The following is an 18,162-nucleotide window of genomic DNA, read 5'->3' as shown; positions in this document are numbered from 1 at the left end:
CCGACTCGGCGGACCATGGCTCGAACTGGTCGAGCGAGCGAGAAGTGAAGCTAAGGCCACTTGATTCCTGGACTGAGGGGACCCCCCACTGCAGAGCTGAGGTGCTACTCATGCTAGCTTCGCTTGCCTGTTGTTTCGATTAAAGTTTATTCTCCCTCCCTCTCTCCCTCCCTCTCTCTCTCTCTCTCTCTCTCTCTCTCTCTCTGCGTTTACAATATCATAGACAACTGCTAATGCAACCGCCAATGTGCATGCTGTTCCTTGGTGCTGTCCATGGTTGGTGTTGGATTCCTTGGTGTCTCCGCGCCAAGAAGGAACCGACAGATTCCCGCCCGTCTTGCCCACTGCAAGGCGCGAAAGATGAACGCTGCCAACCACAGCGCGCGCCCACACGCACGCAGCACACGGCTCGAACTGCAGCAGCCAGGCTTACGTGCTCTTGAATCTGCTCAGCTTCCCAGCTCCGGCGGTTGGCAGCGTCCACTGCTCAAAGGCCGTCGTCAAATCACCGCGAGCCACGTTGGTTGGTCCACAAGTTCGCGTCCATGACGGTCGGCTCCAGATCCAAGAATCGGTACGCCTGCTACCCGCGGTACACGTTCCTATAACGCGGTTACCCCTCCGGCCATCGGGTCTCGCCGAAAAATCTCTGGGGCATCTGCAGCGGGAAAGCAACCAGGCCGCCGTCGGTGCGTTGCCTGCTTACGCTATCATCCTGAAGGTCGTGGACACTACCTGCTGCGTTCCTGATGTGGCTCAACTCCTCTTGTGGCGACAGCGGATGCGCTGACCCAAACGGCGCCAACCACAACGACTGCCTCGAGGGAACGGTATGCGCCTGGAAGTACTGCCCGCTCCCCACGAAACATTGCACCCTTAATAGCACCAGCGCCTTCGTTGCTGCTGATCATGCTGATTCCGCTGTAAAAGTGGAACCGTTGCCCGACGTTCCGGCGTCATTCCCCATGTTGCTGCTGCAGCAGCGGCAGGAACAGCAGCAGCAGCCGCGGCCTCGTCGTAGACGACTGTGTCGGCAGCAGTGCTGCGCGGAAATGGCTGCGGCGGCCGCCGCGTTGAGGAGGTCGCTGAACGCCCAACGGCAGCGGATCCGACGTCTGGACGAGTCCTACCGGGCAGCCGAGAGGGCGCGCAACGCACAGCGCCAGCGGCGACTCAGAGCCGACGCCGAGTACCGCGAGCGCGAGCTGCTCAGAAGCCGCGTACGGAGGCAGCGAAAGGTTAGCAGTCTTCTTAATTACGTTTAGAGAGAATCCCGAACTAACGTCCACGAGACGTTAGCTGGCTTTACATTGGAGCTGTATACGCGAGGCGTTGCGTTGGAGGGAGAGGGGTAGTGGAAGGAGTACCGAACTCTGTTGCGTTTGTCTGGCTTTCACACGTAGTTGTATTGAGCTGAGAACGTGGGAGTTCACCACAGCATTGGAAGCGAAGCTGCGCGAGAAGTAATGGGTGTGCTACAAGCTTCACGGAGACAGCTGTACATATACTTGGAGCCGGGTACGCAACCCGGAAAAGCCGAGAATGAGGCGGGTGTGAGTACCGAAAAAGGGGGCAAACAGGGCATCCAGATGTCAAAAACACGGCATAAAAAGAATAGGACACAACTGGTCGGTGCCGAAAGTACTAGTGATTCATTACTGGTATTGCGAGTGTCTACATTTACTTCAGGGGCCTGTGGTTCTATAGGGAGAAGAGAAAAACAGCCCCTAAAATCGCAGTTTTTCGTCTCGGTAAGAAAGGAGAACACTGCTTAATCGCAGGTCACTGGAAGTGTTAATCGCTGTATCTGAACGCAATGTACATGTATAAGAGAGAACAAAAAGGAAAAAAAAAACAAAGGAGCATAGTTTAGTAGAAGCTGGAGACTTGGAAGTTATCAACAGCGCGAAACATATCCAGCCTTTTATTTCTCGAGTACTGCTGATCACATGAAATTACCAATGCAGAAAAAATCCGAAGTCTTTTGACTACTGCTGATCACATGGTCTGAACGCAGTTTATTCCTGAGTAATGCGTCTATAAATTTCGATGCGAAGACCTCAACGTAAAGCAATTACAGAAGAGCGCTTGTCCTGCTAACTCATTTCTATACCTCGATCCTCGTATTCGAATTGGTGCTCTCACGATGTTATACGCTTCGTGTTTACAGAATTCTGATGACCGATTCGTCATTGGGAATCGCGAGGGCGTTTGTACGCGCGCACGACAAACAAAAACATACATTCGCTCATGGACACAACCAAATACAAGGCACATAAAACAAACAAGACTATGCTTTTACAATCAGGTTCATTGACCATATGCAACCGGTGAGAGGACAGCCACCGTATCAAGGAACAAATTGACCAAAACAATGCAGTACTTGCAGAGGTACCAACGGTGATGCTCGACACTTGTGTAGTTCCAAGCAGCATCGACGGTCTACACCTGTGTAGCGTGTCGGGCTGGATACGGACAGGCAATTGACAGCCTGCACCGCTTCGGTCTTCGCCTGGAGGAGCTCGAGAAAGGCTCTGTAGACTGTGGGACAAACAGGGTTGGACGCCCTTGTGGCGTTCGCCAACCGCGTGCTGCAGAAAGAAGCTTGAAATGGCGTCTATGCCCACGGGGGAGCCTGTAGCCCAGGGTGCTCAAGACGCCATCTTCTCCTTCCCGCCACGTCTGCCACGCTAGCCATCTTCACCCGAATCCTCCTTCGCGCACTTGCGAGTGCTTCATTTAAGAGGAAGCTTTAGCTCGGGTGCTTCTATCTAAATAAATGTAAAAGGAGAATTCTTTTTTCTCGGCAACCACTGCACCAAATTTGACGAGGTCTGTTGCGTTTGTTGTTGCGTTTGTTGCGTTTGTTGCAATAACTTAAAATCTAGTGACTGTTGGTTTTGAATTTTTGAATTAAGTCGTCAACTCATTATTAAAAATGGGCAAATATCGAAAATTTTTAGAAAACGATACTATAAAGTTTACAACTCTGTAACTCAGCAATGAAAAAGGATATCACAATTCTGTGAACTGCATCTTGTAGTACATCTAAAGCGGGCAAAATTGATATGTAACGCATGAATCTCAAAAAATTCAGTAATACGAAAATACTGCTTTTGCAGAGCCGTTGTACACAACGCAACAAATTCACATAAGATATAAAATGACATGTATAATTTGTCCACTTTAATCTAATGATCTAATCTAATAATCTAATGGATGCCATTTACAGAACCGCGAAATATGTTCTTGATGCAGAGCAATGACTTTGTAAACTTCGTGCTTCTATTTTCTTTTTCAAACTTTCGAATTCATGACTTAAAAAAAAATTCAGGCCCTAAATCAAAATTCTGCTCGCCACAGTCACTGGAATTTACCTTTTTCTTTCAAATATAACAAATTTCATTAAAGTTGGTTCAGGGGTTATCTCAGAAAAGGGTTTTTGCGTTTTGCATGTATTTGAATAGGCCGTGTCGGAGTTGGGCCCGAAGTAAAGCTTCCTCTTAGTGCGTTAGCATTAGGAACGTCGAAGTAGGGAAAAAATCAGTGGTGACTTAGCGGAAAATGCCCGGATTCATGAAGGTCCGGGATTCTGGTCCCGGAAGGTCCCGGATTCATGTTTTAAACAGCATTCACCACGTAGCAAAATGTTGCTCAGAAGTTGACTTGGCACACGTCCTGCCTCTTAGAGAAGCGAAGTGAAACTGCCGCTTAATCTCTATCATACACCGTGAAATAATTTACGCCCATAAAAGTGAAGAAAGGCGTACATCTGTCTATAAGTAACACCATTATACCCAATAAGGGTGCAAGGGTGTCAGCTATAGACACATTTACACCCTTTTTTACTTTATTAAGAGCGAAAATTATTTTTCAGTGTATCAAGCCAACATTCTATGAAGCCAAGGGAAGCATAGATGTAATTCGCTGGGGTTGAAATTGAAATGTAGAAAATAATGAACCCAAAAATTTACGGGAGATGCTTAGAACTTTCTAAGAATGTGAAGGCAAAAGCCTAGTTGAACCTTCTGTTGACCTGCTGCTGAACCTTGTGTTGTACTTTCTGCTGACAGAACCTTTTGCTGATCTGGTTGAGCTTTGTTGTTCCCATTCACCAAAATGCGGCCCCAATGCGACGCAGGCGTTCTGGGAATGCAGAATTGATGCAGAGAAAGGCCGCTGCCGCACGTGCACATCTTGTGCAATTTGTTATCGCACGTGCCGCAGCGTCCTATCTCTCGAGCACTTTAGCCTCTTCCGCCGTGGCGTACATTCTCGGCGTTCCCCGCCTGAGGCTAGGACCTGGTGCGCAGTCACACATAGCTATGTGGAATGAAGCACTGAGACTACGTGGCGACGCATACAAGGCGGGCGAGCGCGCTGCGAGCGGGCTCCCGCCGTTTCCAGTAGGGCACCGCTGTTGCCCTTTCCCCTCAACGCCCGCCGGCGCCGCGCTGACATTTTCCTCAGCTCTCCAACTGCGATCCGTCGCCCTTTCTCAGAACCCTCCTCCAGCACAGCTGTTTCCCTTTCCCGGTGCCCTCTGTTTTATTCAGATATCAATCATATGGACCCCTCCAGGCGCATGTCAGCCGTCGCCGTCGGCGTCGGCGTGAGGTTCAGTATACAGTGCCAGGCGATAAAATTGTTTGCTGTATGTGCTAGTGAAAGCGTGCTAGGGTGAGCCGGCGAATGCGGGCCGGATGTGCGCCCTCCCCTGTCGCGTGCGAGGCATGGAGGTGAGACGAGGAAGGGGGGAGGCGTTCTTCTGCGGTGGCTGCTGCTTACGGCAAGGCTGTGCAGGCGCCGTATCTTGAAGGCGATCTGCAACGTGGCCAAAATGAGTGTCTACGCAGGCTTCATCTTCAAAGCGATATGCGATGTGTGCACAGTGCGTGTAGTGCCGGTAGCTTGGTATGCGCAGTGCTTTCGACGTTTCGTTCAGGTTCAAGCGAGAGATGCAGGAAGGTTAATTCGATCGCTGCTGCTGCTGCGATTCCTCACTCCAGAATTTTGACAGCGGGTTTCCGCGCTCATCATGCTTACCTGTACGAGCGTGACACCATGCTTGTTAATTTAGTTATATCATGTTGGCGGGCTAGTTGCTTTGGATCCAATGCGTAAGCGCGACTCAACGAGGACGCGGAAACAGATACGCAGAGACAGCGCTCTTTCGGTGTGTCTGTTTCTTTCTGCGTCCTCGTTCAGTCGAGCTTACACATTATATCATTGCTAAATTAGTAATCGAAGTTTTAGAAGCTTATACGGCCTATAAAGCTACTATCCTTACTTCAAATAACTATCTAATAATTTGCTATCGCAATCAGTGCTTCAGCTTTCGGGCGAAACTTCGAGTTTTTTTCCTGTACCTCACAACGCGACCTTGAAACATAAATATAAGGCTTTCGCCTTCAAAGGGAAAACAAAGTGAACGGCACTCTCAACCTTCACTCTTCACGTGCGATGCGCGACAAATTGTGCTACTAAGACGTCCATAGTAGTAGGTTAGGACTGCAAGTGTTAGCCAGTGCTACTCAAAGCCATGGTGGGCTGGTGTGGAACACCCTTTTCGTGCAATGCTGTCACGTAACGCATGAACTTAAAGGGCAACTCCGGCGATTTTTCGATGCACGCTTATCTGGATAAATTTTTTGAGTATATGTTCTCTTTTGCACTTTGATTATCCGTGCCAACTTATATGGCTGCAAGTCATTTAGTTTTCCTGAAAATTTAAGTTTAAAGATTGGTTGCGTTCACGGCTCATGACTTTTTAATGGCCATCCTGTGTTTGCGACGTCAGAGACTACAGCTCCACTGTCGCTTAAATTGCCGCTTCTAGTTCGGGAACTCTGTAAAAGCTCCTTGTGTCGTCAGGAGACATAATAAGCTTTGGTTTGGCGTTAGCGCCACGTGTACTGCGTGTTTACATTATGGTAGGGTAGGCTCTGACATCATTGACTCATCGTAATGTCACACGAAGCAGCTACCCGTTTCAGTTTCGGTATCCCGTTTATTGGTTATTTGAAATTATTGATGAATTTCTATGAAAATTGAACCACCTTACCGGTGACAGGAATGCCAATGCAATTTGAAAATGACAATATCCTTACATGGTCAAAGAAATGCCGGAGTTGCCCTCTAAGAGGGCTTGCACGTGGCATATAACTCTCGTGTGCTTACTGGCGTCAAGAATTCGAGGCCATCGCTGTGAATGAACGATAAGAAGGGAAACAGAGGGTTTCGATTGTTTTTGATCACTAGCATATAACGCCAACAACCAATGAAGGCAAGGGAAGCATAGAGGTAATCAGCTGTAGTTGAAATTGAAACCAAGAAAACAATGAACAAAAGGGAAATCGAAGCAGTTGAAAAGCTAACATGTTGCATGTGAGGACCAAACCAATATACACTGAAGCTTTCTGTTTCCTGGGAAAGGGGGGGTAGGAGATTGTCAGAAAAGTTAAGGGGAGGTCTCGACCCTCCAACACCTCCCCACCCCCGGCTACACGAATGGCCACCTCGTAGCGTGTGTGTATATATATATATATATATATATATATATATATATATATATATATATATATATATATATATATATATATATATATATATATATATGTATATATAGAGAGAGAGAGAGAGAGAGAGAGAGCTGAACGAAAGGAAGGAGTGATAGTTGTTGGCGGACCCCTCCCCCCTCGAAAATAAATTTCTGGCTGCGCCACTCGAGGCGGCCATTCGTTCTACAAGAAATCAAAATGGTTCAGCAATAATTAACATAGTTACAATAATGAACTCCTTTACTAAAGACATTAGGACACAGATTTTTATCTACTAACTTTAGCAAGTGAGTATGCAAAGCATATCGGCTTATATCGACTTAGGACGGATTATGAAGATTGCGCCGGTTCCGAGATATGCGCCGTCAAACTTGCGGTAAAGATGCACTGTTCTTCCAATTACTTTTTTTCTCGAGAACGCTGCTTAATACGTTGAAGCACGAAGGTAACTGGAACGACAACGCATTTCGTCAGACACTTTGAAAATTAATATCTCGGAACTACTATAGTCCTGAGAAATAGTTCCAAGTGGATAGGCCTTGCGCACTCACTGGTTATACTTCGTAGATTGAAATATGTGCCGTAATGTAACGAATGGTCGTTGGTTAATTGTGTTAATTATTCTGTTAACGATTTCGATTTCTCATAGAAGAAACCACACACACACACACACACACACGCACACACACACACACGCACACACACACACACACACACACACACACACACACACACACACACACACACATATATATATATATATATATATATATATATATATATGTGCCTTTATTGCATTAGTATTCGGAGTCGGAAAGTGGGGAAAAATTATGCAGAAGCTCAGCATTGATCCACATGCTCATCTCCACGCATACGACGCGACGCATGTCGTTTACCGCTATTGACGAAGCAGTGTTCCTATGCCTTATTGGCCTTGTAATCTGTTTTGGCTCTTGATCCGACCAATATCAACCCTTGTAGGTCCTTAGCAACCTTCTCAAACTCGATCCAACCCTTATCGGTCGTTATCAACCTTGCCGTAATCGATAGGACCCTTATAAACTCTTATCGGTCTTTATCAACCTCATCGCAATCGCTCCGACCACCGATTCAGATACATTCGCCTTCAGCAAGCGGGGGCGTTTGCCCAGTGGGTAAGTAGGACACGCGGCTTCTGAGTGTGTGGTCCTAAGTTTGAAACTCACCACCGCTAACGTTTTGCTTCGAGTTTTAAGCGCGTAAGCATTTCTGTGCTACCCAACAAGGAAACCCGTCCGTCTGTCGCGTGTTACGAATCGCTACAAAGAAATAATGTATAAAGCAAACAAATTCGGCAGAGACACTGCGTTCTAACTGCGCCTCGGTAAGGCCAAATCAAAACGCGCCAAGCGTCTCAACGCGCTCACTCGCCTACGACGAGTTACGTTGGAGTTACGCTTCAAAGGCACTGAGCGGCCGCTCAGCGCATTCAATATAGGACATCACTGATTTTTACATTTTATTCACTCATGACGTGGTGTTAGGCACTCCCCATACGTGGACCAATCCCGAAGATGGTGCAATACCTGCAATACCGGCACGTTACACGGCGGAGGTGAAGCAGGCGTTAAGCACTCCTCATACGCGGGCCGATCCCGAAGATAGTGCAGTGCCGGTCCGACCAGCGGCGGAGGTGCATTAAGGTGCCCACATAGACAGGTTCGCTGGTCATCCTTCTTCACAGAGTGGAAGGGCAATGAGTTTTTTACACTTTGCGCCGTCGGCCATTTTTGGTCCCATCTTTCGGTCACGTCGACGCCGACGGGTAATGGGGCATATAATGCTTTCGCATTAATCAATTCGAAACGAAACAGAGGTCCTGTGTTCGAATCTTTCCATCGGGTGATTTTAATATTTGATTATTTAATATTTGATATTAGAATGATTTAATCATTTATTAGACAGCATTACACAGTAACCGGATCATGAGACTGAAATAATCAGAAGAATAAGATTGGGCTGGGGTGCATTCGGCAGGCACTCTCAGATCATCCACAGCAGGTTGCCATTATCCCTCAAAGTAAAGTGTATAGCAGCTTTGTCTTACCAGTGCTCACGTACGGGGCAGAAACCTGGAGGCTTACGAGAAGGGTTCAGCTTAAATTGAGGACGACGCAACGAGCTATGGAAAGAAGAATGGCGGGTGTAACCTTAAGGGATAAGAAAAGAGCATATTGGATGAGGGAACAAACGCGAGTTAATAACATCCTATTTGAAATCAAGAAAAAGAAATGGGCATGGGCAGGGCATGTAATGAGGAGGGAAGATAACCGATGGTCATTAAGGGTTACGGACTGGATTCGAAGGGAAGGGAAGCGTAGCAGGGGGTGGCAGAAGGTTAGGTGGGCGGATGCGATTAAGAAGTTTGCAGGGACAACATGGCCACAATTAGCACATGACCGGGGTAGTTGGAGAAGTATGGGAGAGGCCTTTGCCCTGCAGTGGGCGTAGCCAGGCTGCTGCTGCTGATGATAATTTGTTGAAAACGAAGAATTTACAAAATTGATTTACAAAAACGTTTAAGGCAGGAAAAACGAAGTTTAGGCAAATCCATGTACAGTTCCCATAATTCGTATGCTGACGAACCACCCCGATTGGAACTCCCGTAGACACTGGCGCCAGAGTTCGCTCTAGTAATTATGTATGAATCTATGGTTCGGGTGGTTTCTTAGCTTTCCTCTTGCTGCGCCAGTTGTGAGCATATGTCTTACTTGTTTGCCTTGCCTCGTCATAGAGAGCGCGGAAGTTTTGGGGCACGGACATTGAAAAATGTATGCGAGGGTTAGCGTACACAGCGCCACTGTAAAAGGTCGACTGTGATGAGTTTCGAACTTACGACCCCACGCCGAGAAGCCCAGTGTCTTACCCTCTGGGCTATAAACACCCGCGCTTGCAGAAGGTGAATATGTCTGAACCACATGATTGTATTGTACCAGCGGTACAAAACAAATGTCATAGGATAATAGTTTCTGTGAAGGCTTTGTTGAAATGTTTGGTGATGGTGAAATTAAAGCTATCTCTAGGACCACATGTGGAGCCGACTTGGAGCATTGTAGACATCAGGGAAATTCTAATTTCGCAAAAATGTAATGCCAAGCAATCCTCATCTGCGATGCCTTTCGGTGATCGCGGGATGCGCCTTCCGTTGACACGTTCCTTCACCGAACGAAATGCCGCCGGTCTCTGAGGGCTCATACGCTTCACGCCACACAACAAACAGGTAAGCAGTCGATGTGTTGATAAGGATGATAGGGAGTGATGAGGGCTTATATAGGTCTCATAGTGGTTCGACGCGGATAGATAAGGTTCTAAATAGCGATAAAGGTTGATAATGCTCGGAGCAATTCTGATAAGGTTAATAAGCACCGATAAGGGTCGAATCAAGTTCGATAACATTGATAGTAAGGGTCGTATCATATCCGATACGGTTGATAAGGACCGATAAGGGTTGATAATGTCACCGGACTACGTTGAGATGAGCAAGTGACACAATGTTCACGCATACTTTGAAAACTTCTAGACGAGTTCCTGCGTGAATTTTTTTCTTTCAAATTTATTCTGTTTTCATTATGGAGCCCATCGTAGTACGTGTTACGGACGGACCGATAGACCAGCGGACAGATTTCCTAGGTGAGTCAGCTAGGAATGCTTATGCGTTAAAAGTGTGTTTGTGCGAAATGTAGGAAGCCAGTCACGCGGTAGAGGCGGATAGGAAAAGAAAGAGCGTGTATGTGTATATGATGATATATGTCATCATCAGTGTATTTTCGTATCCGCTGCAGGACGAAGGAGTAACCAGCAATCTCCAATTACCCCTGTCTTGTGCAAGCCCATTCCATCTTGCACCTACAAATTTCTTAATTTCGTCACATAACCTAATTTTCTGCGGTCCTCGACTGCGCTTTAGTACCCTTGGCACTCATGCTGTAACTCCAATGGTGGTTTTTAGATTGTGTGGTACAGCGCGAAGCAGGGACAAGGAATGCCAGAAAAATGAGGACAAGCGCTTCTTGTGTCCCTTGTCCCTGCTTCGCGCTGTACCACACAATTTAAAATGGAAAATCAGCTAGCCCAAACCATCATCCTTCCGTTGGTTCATGACTTATCTGTCCTACACATTAGTAGCCCACCTCCATTTTTTTTCTCCTAATGTCAACAAGAACAAGAAAGGCTATCCCCGTTTGCTCACTGATCCACACCACTCTGTTCCTGTCTCTTAACTTTATGCCTAATATGTTGTGCTCAATCGCTTTTTGCGCATTCCTTAATTTGTTCCTGAGCTTCTTTGTTAACCTCCAAGTTTGTGCCCCATGTGTTAGCACCGGTAGAATTGCAATGATTGAACACATGGTAAGCTCCAAGTCAGGATTTGGTAATGCTCGCCGTATGCATTCCAGCTCATTTTTATTCTTCTTATATATTTCCTTCTCGTGATCAGGGTCCCTTGTGTGTAATTGACCTAGATAAACGTACTCGTGCACTGGTGATCATAAATTCATGTTCCCGTGCCAGGCTATTGAACATTACCTTTTTCTTCTGCATATCAATCTTGAATCCTACGCTTACACTTACAAATATGTATATATATATATATATATATATATATATATATATATATATATATATATATATATATATATATATATATATATATATATATAGAGTATTCAGTGTAGGAATCATGCTGGCCCTGGATGCACAAATTTAGAGAAGGCTACGACATGCGTTGTATTTTGCACGAAGTGTGCAAAAGACCACGTATACAACTGACGGAGATCGGCTCCGGACTCCGATCAGGTACATTTCGCTCCTCAAAGAGGCACGGCGTGTGACGAGTGGGCTCCTGAACAGCACTCTGCAGTGCGGCGAATGCGGCTTAAATCATGTATCCGGGACCTCAGTGAGGTGCGAAGTAATGTTACATAACCTATTTCTGTCGCAAGTGTGTGAAGAAGGATTTGGAGGCAGACGGCGAGCGTTGCAGACGTGGCAGAACGGAGAAAATGGCGCCCTGGACGTGAGAGTAGTGGCCTGCCGAGTACCGAGTACACGGACGCCACTTCAAGCTCCTTCCAGCTGGCCGTGGTTGGCGAACGCCGAAAGGGCATCTGACCGCTGCCCGTCTACATCCAGCCGGGCGTGCTACACCGGTGTCGACCACCAATGCGGCTTGCAACTACACCAGCGTCGTGCACCGCCGTCGGTACCTCCGCAAGTACAGCATTGTTTCTGGCAATTTGTTCCCTGATGCGGTGACAGTTTTCTCACCAATTGTATGTGGTCCTTGAACCTTCTTGTGAAAGCATTGGTTATTTTTTTGTGCCTTGTATTTGGTTGTGTCCTTGAGAGAACATATGTTTCTTTTTTTGTTTGTCGTTCGTGCGCACAACGGCCTCGACATCGGCCATCAGAAATCTCTAAACACGAAACGATATGAAAACGTAGAACATCGTGACAGCAGTAATTCAAATTGGTTTATACCTTGAAGTCTTCGCATCTACTTTTATAGACGCATTAACCAGGAGGAAACTGCGTTCAAATTATCTTATCAGTGCTAGTCGAGCAAAAGAAGCAAGATATGTAGATGTGGAGGAGAAAGGTTCCTATTTGTTCCATGTGGTTGATCACTTCGTCGGCAGCTTCTACTAAACTGTATTTTTATGAGAGTAGCATTGTTTGCCCACTTCAGCCGTTTTGAGCGTATTTATTGTTGCGGCTCGGTGGAGCGTTTAGGCCAGGAATCTAACCACCACAGGAATGAGTAAGTCCGGTAGTAGGAATGAAGAGAGAGGGGTTTATTTGACATTATTCCCACTGGCGCCAAATACGGGAGCCCACTCCATGTAGCATATTAGCAGATTAGCATAGGAGCATATTAAACCTCCGAACTCGCACCAGGGCACGTCAGCAGACTCTCACACACCAAAGGCCCCCGCTTTTAAAACAGTCGTCTTCCCTAGGAGACTAGACTAGGGAATCTGATGACAGTATCTCGGCCAATCACAATCGTCGAATCGGTCGAATTATACCTCCCATGTTGACGCATCGTTCCGCCGGACTCCGCCTCCTATGTTGCCATACGAGGCAACCACGTCACAATCTGGGAAATTCAAGTCGACGCTGTTCTCACGGTAGCCTTCGACGTTGGCCCCTTTCATCTATCAGTTCAGCTTGTCAGGGTCAGATTCAGCTAGAGGGGGTCTACGCGGTGATAACCGCCTCCACGGAGAGTTGTAGTTGTCGCCTCGAAGTGAGCTCCTTTGCGGGCGTCACAGTCTATGTCGGGGCCTCGTCGCCGTATGAGCGCGTGCTGATTAGACAACAGCCTCGTGGGAAGCGTCCAAGGAAATGCTTAACTCCGTAGTGAGGCGTAACACTATCTATCTATCTATCTATCTATCTATCTATCTATCTATCTATCTATCTATCTATCTATCTATCTATCTATCTATCTATCTATCTATCTATCTATCTATCTATCTATCTATCTATCTATCTATCTATCTATCTATCTATCTATCTATCTATCTATCTATCTATCTATCTATCTATCTATCTATCTATCTATCTGTCTATCTGTCTGTCTGTCTGTCTGTCTGTCTGTCTGTCTGTCTGTCTGTCTGTCTGTCTGTCTGTCTGTCTGTCTGTCTGTCCGTCCGTCCGTCCGTCCGTCCGTCCGTCCGTATCTATCTATCTATCTATCTATCTATCTATCTATCTATCTATCTATCTATCTATCTATCTATCTATCTATCTATCTATCTATCTATCTATCTATCTATCTATCTATCTATCTATCTATCTATCTATCTATCTATCTATCTATCTATCTATCTATCTATCTATCTATCTATCTATCTATCTATCTATCTATCTATCTATCTATCTATCTATCTATCTATCTATCTATCTATCTATCTATCTATCTATCTATCTATCTATCTATCTATCTATCTATCTATCTATCTGTTTTGGAGAAGGGAGTTCGCCAATAACCATTACGGCTGGGTTGAGTACTCTCGTTCCCAGATAGCCACAGCTGCGAAAAAACCACGCTAATGAAATCGTTGTAACTGGCTCGCTTACAAATTTTAGCATTGTTATTACTATTTTTTTGCTTTGGTTTACACGCCACGTTATGGCAGTTTTTAATTTGTTTTTAAAGACTTAGCGCCTGTACCCTCCACACCAATAATTCGCCATGCGGCGTGGGGAAACGTCGTCCCGCCATTTCTTTTGTTTGTCCGCTTCGTCACTCATCTGGAAACAGTTGAGCTCACCGCCAGCACACGCGCGATTACACAGCACAATATCACAACCCGAAGCGCACCGGTCGAACAACGTTACCCACGCTGCCCACGCACGAAAGCAAGAAAGCAGTGTGGCCAGCATCGCTTTCAACTTCGCTACGCTTGGAAAACAATTCTTGCGGTAACGTGCAGTCAACTTTCTCGCTGTAATTTCATTACATTACATACTGCGCTAAAAAGAAAAGAAAAGAAAGACTACCGTTAACGGCGATTGTATATGTGAGCAGTTGCAAGGGAAAGTAAGCGAAGCAGCGTCGTTTCTGTCCCATGCGGTGCCCGTCTAGAGCTCGCACAGTGCCATGTAGCATGGCCGTAACCCCATTGCCTTCAATCTCCATTAGGGAGTTTCCTGTCAACGGAGATCGGGGTTGCCCAGGCGACAAGGGTATTAGCTTAGCATAGCTTAGCTTAACTAGCCGCTTACACTGACTCAGTGGCCCTAGTTGTCTAGTAGCTTGAGCGACTAGGCATGTGCTCGTGATCGTGATGCCGGCGTGGTCAGGACCTAAAAGGAAGTGGCTTACGCGTTTCGTGTTGGAGACATACCACTTGCGATGCCGCACCGATCCAGCCCAACCGGCCACCGAGCGGCGTAGACGCATCGATTTGACATTCTCAAAGATGTGCCTGCATTTGCGAGTATGCCGATTAGTGTATATCATAGCGACCGCAAAACCACTGTGACCGTTGTTACTAAGTTACAATGAGTGATGCAATAAAGTCTTCAACACAAGTTTTCTTATCACGTCATTTACAGCTCCTCTGGTGTTCCACCTTCGGAGGACGGAAGGACTTCTTCTCCATCCCCAAGAATACGCAATTTGCTGTTGGCCCAAGTGCCACGCCCTGCGATCTCGCGCCAAATCCAACCGTTCTTTCTCTACGTTTAGTGCCGCTGGTCGTCCGCTGCACCACACACGCGCACGTTATATACAGTCTTTACACACGGTGTTCACCAGTCCGTCTGTCTAACTACCTGGGAAAAGCACTCCAGTACATCTAGTATGCCATTTGTTTTTTTAGTTTTTCCTTCCAATTTTACGGTGGCTTTATATAGCTGGACATTCTTACTATCCTTACAGCGCATAGATATCCTTTTAGAATTTGATGCAAGCGTTGCACTGAGCTGTACGGTGCACCGTGCTTTTGAATCGTATAGCTGACCCCTAGCCGAGAGCATGGCGTGCAAGAGCTGGTCACAACAACAACAACAACAACAACAACAACAACAACAACAACAACAACAACAACAACAACAACAACAACAACAACAACAACAACAACAACAACAACAACAACAACAACAACAACAACAACAACAACAACAACAACAACAACAACAACAACAACAACAACAACAACAACAAAGTGCGTTTATGAAATTAAGGATGATGTCGTCTTCCTCATGATGACGACGACGACGACGACGACGATGATGATCTGGGAAATACGCTCCTGTGTCGAAGTACACCCGTGCTAGCCGCACGCGTCTACAACACGCTTGTTCTTTTTTGTTTTTCCTGCATTTCTCAGAATGAGCTGTGCCGCCACAGAGCTCACTATGGTTCTTTCGAGGAACTCAGCTGGCTGCGAGAGTGCTTCAGCGCAGAGGAATGGGCTTCCCTGCAGAGCCTGTGGCCCACACCCACACAAGGTGTCGGATGGTATCGGTAAGTGCCGGTCGATGCCTCGGAGCACAAGGTCGAGGGCTTCATTCGCGGTTGTGCCCGTTGCACTCCGATGGAAACGGCGCGCGAAAACGCTATTACACTTGGCTATTAGAATCCCTCCCTCCCCCTCCCCTTTCCCCTTGGTCCGACATAAATCAAAGCTTGTGCTCAGTCTCCTCCATGTCCGCGCCGTCTCTCATAGCCCTAGTGCTCGAAACATCGAAACCATCCAGCGAGCCAGCCCGCCAGCCAGCCCGCCAGCCAGCCAGCTAGTCACAGCCAACCAGAGCCAGCCAGTCAGTCAGTCACAACCAGCCCATCACACATGTCAGTCAAGTCCAGTTCAGTCCATACCAGTTTAGTCCTGTACAGTTCAGTTCTGGTCAGTTCAGTTCACTTCAGTTCAATTTAGTTCAGCTCGATTCACTTCAGTTCCATTCAGTTGCCTTTAGTTCAGTCCTGTCTCAGTCAGTCACAGTCAGGCACATTTCAGTTATCTGAAAGGGACAAAAAAAAAAAAAGAGAACGCTACCCATGTATTATACACTACCGAAAAATATGGCTACAGGAGCAGTGAAAAGCCCATTTATTGCGTGAAACGACGAATTGACAAGCACTAAATTGCGACTGCAATGAGGCCGTGCAGTGCATTTAATTTAAGATAATAATTCCTTTATGAACCGGTTCCTTCTGAGAGAAAACGCTGTGAAGAACTTGCAACTGTGTCATGGACCGTTCTAGGGGAATAAGTTTATCTGAGCACGAGTTGCCCTGCGCAGCAGTATACCAACGTTAAGTCGTGTGTCAGAAGTACTGGCACAGCATGTCTAAGGCGGGGACAGTGGGGGGAAGGGAGAGGGGGGAGCCTTGAAAGCACCACTGATGCAGGATGCGCCATGTGTGTTAGGCAATGACACTACGTTCATTACACAAAGCCCACTATATGCAGAGTGCAGTGTACACTGCAGAGTGAGTATGCTGAGGCATACAAATGCTATACAGTGATGAGAAGTGCGTCAAGCTGAAAGTTTATAACTGCGTGCGTGATGCAAGCTGCATTGGTCGCTCGCACCAACGAATAATGCTGTGTGGTACGATTATTGTCTGGCAATCACCTCTTTTAAGAATTTTTTTCCCAGGCCGACTGGTTGGGGCCAGCAAATGTTGCTGCACAAACACACGAGAACGGAGGCAAGGCCTTGTCTGTGTGCGCTTTTTTGACTAAAAGACATGTTAGCTTTCTACTCATAACTACACAAAAGAATAAAAAATAAAACAAAATCAGACAGAGCTGCATCAAACGTATCAATTCTTTTCGTTCCTATGGCTATATATGGTGTAATTCTGTTTTGAAGGTTACAACGGATTCCCAATTCCAAGTTACCAAGATTTAGTACCTTGCTAATTAAGGGAGCACGGAATAGAATCGGACTCCTTGTATTCTTCCATGTCTTTGCACAGTAACTTAAGTTTCATATTTCTCATCATCATCCATCCCAGTACTTTCACTCCCCTTCCAACTTCCCCAAGGCAGTGTAGCAGACTAGAGCGCACTGGCTCAGGTCGACCTCTCTTTCTTACTGCTAGAAGTAACCTTGAGAGGTTTGTGAGTGGTGGCGCTGGCTAAAACTCCCAAGGTTAGTTCGAATAGTAAAACATAAAAACCCAAGAAAGTTTACGGGAAAACGACGCCGCGGTAGCTAAATTGGTTAGAGCATCGCACACGTAATGCGAAGATGTGGAATCGTTCCCCACTTGCAGCAAGTTGTTTTTTCATCCACTTTCATTGCCACTATTTTTCATTTCTTGAATTCAATTATTAAGTACGAGTAATATTCCCTATGTTGTCCTTGGTGTCCTTGTTTATTCGCTTCTTATGATATGATCATTAAAATTGGGTCCCTTGGTTAACCCCGTTTCTTCTCGTTTTATATATATATATATATATATATATATATATATATAATGATCGTCTCATCGAGGGCTAGCTCTTTCTGTATACGTGTCCTCGTCTCCCGCAGCGATGGCAAAGAATCCTGGGCTAACACGGCAACCTTCGCGCCAGCCACAGCCGCTGAAGCGGGTCCAGTTCCGCTGATGCTACCGTGGTCGCCGTCCATGACGCCCACGGCAATCCATCGCATCAGTGCCGCGCGAAAGTGGCCGCTCATCATCGGGCCGGAAGTCCCGGACGACGAGCCTAGGTTCCTGCTGTCCGTGCCACAGATTGCTTTGAACGTGGCCTCCACCGTCACCCTGGCCGACCTCTTGACTGGAGCCATACCAATGCGCTATGGGCGAGGCGGCCGCTTGGTGCCTCTGGAGAGCGACGAAAAGCTCGCTGGTTGAAATAAATGCGAACAACGCGGTGAGCGTTAGTCCCGGCGCGTAGATGGGGCACGAATTGCGCTGGTCAACGCACTAGCGCACACGTATGTTGCGTGCCACTCGATTCGTGTGCTCAACGTTTAGGCTGCGAAGCAGTTAACATCGATAGCTGTTATGCGCTCATCTCTCCTGGTCGTTTTGATGTCCGCCGCTGGCACAGCTGTCCGGCGGTGCCCGTCGCAGGAATCCCACATT

General features: G+C 46.8%; 1 protein-coding gene across 1 annotated transcript; it reads left to right on the top strand.

Annotated features, from left to right (window-relative positions):
• Nucleotides 1-373: 373 nt before the first annotated feature.
• On the top strand, nt 374-17,951 carry LOC135901363 (uncharacterized). The gene is made up of 3 exons (XM_065431121.1): nt 374-1,238; nt 15,443-15,579; nt 17,601-17,951. Exons 1-3 carry the CDS (start codon nt 750-752, stop codon nt 17,926-17,928), a joined length of 954 nt encoding a protein of 317 aa, XP_065287193.1. The 5' UTR covers nt 374-749; the 3' UTR covers nt 17,929-17,951.
• The last annotated feature ends 211 nt before the right edge of the window (nt 17,952-18,162 follow it).

Source organism: Dermacentor albipictus, chromosome 3 (genome assembly GCF_038994185.2).
Source record: "Dermacentor albipictus isolate Rhodes 1998 colony chromosome 3, USDA_Dalb.pri_finalv2, whole genome shotgun sequence".
NCBI classification, from domain to species: domain Eukaryota; kingdom Metazoa; phylum Arthropoda; class Arachnida; order Ixodida; family Ixodidae; genus Dermacentor; species Dermacentor albipictus.
Note: the sequence above shows the minus strand (reverse complement) of the source record. Positions and strands in the feature narration are given on the sequence as shown.

Coding starts and splice junctions, on each gene's coding strand:
- LOC135901363 (XM_065431121.1), top strand. CDS start 750: ATGTGGCTCAACTCCTCTTGTGGCGACAGCGGATGCGCTGACCCAAAC. Junction 1,239..15,442: donor GCGTACGGAGGCAGCGAAAG/GTTAGCAGTCTT, acceptor TGCATTTCTCAG/AATGAGCTGTGCCGCCACAG. Junction 15,580..17,600: donor CAAGGTGTCGGATGGTATCG/GTAAGTGCCGGT, acceptor CGTCTCCCGCAG/CGATGGCAAAGAATCCTGGG.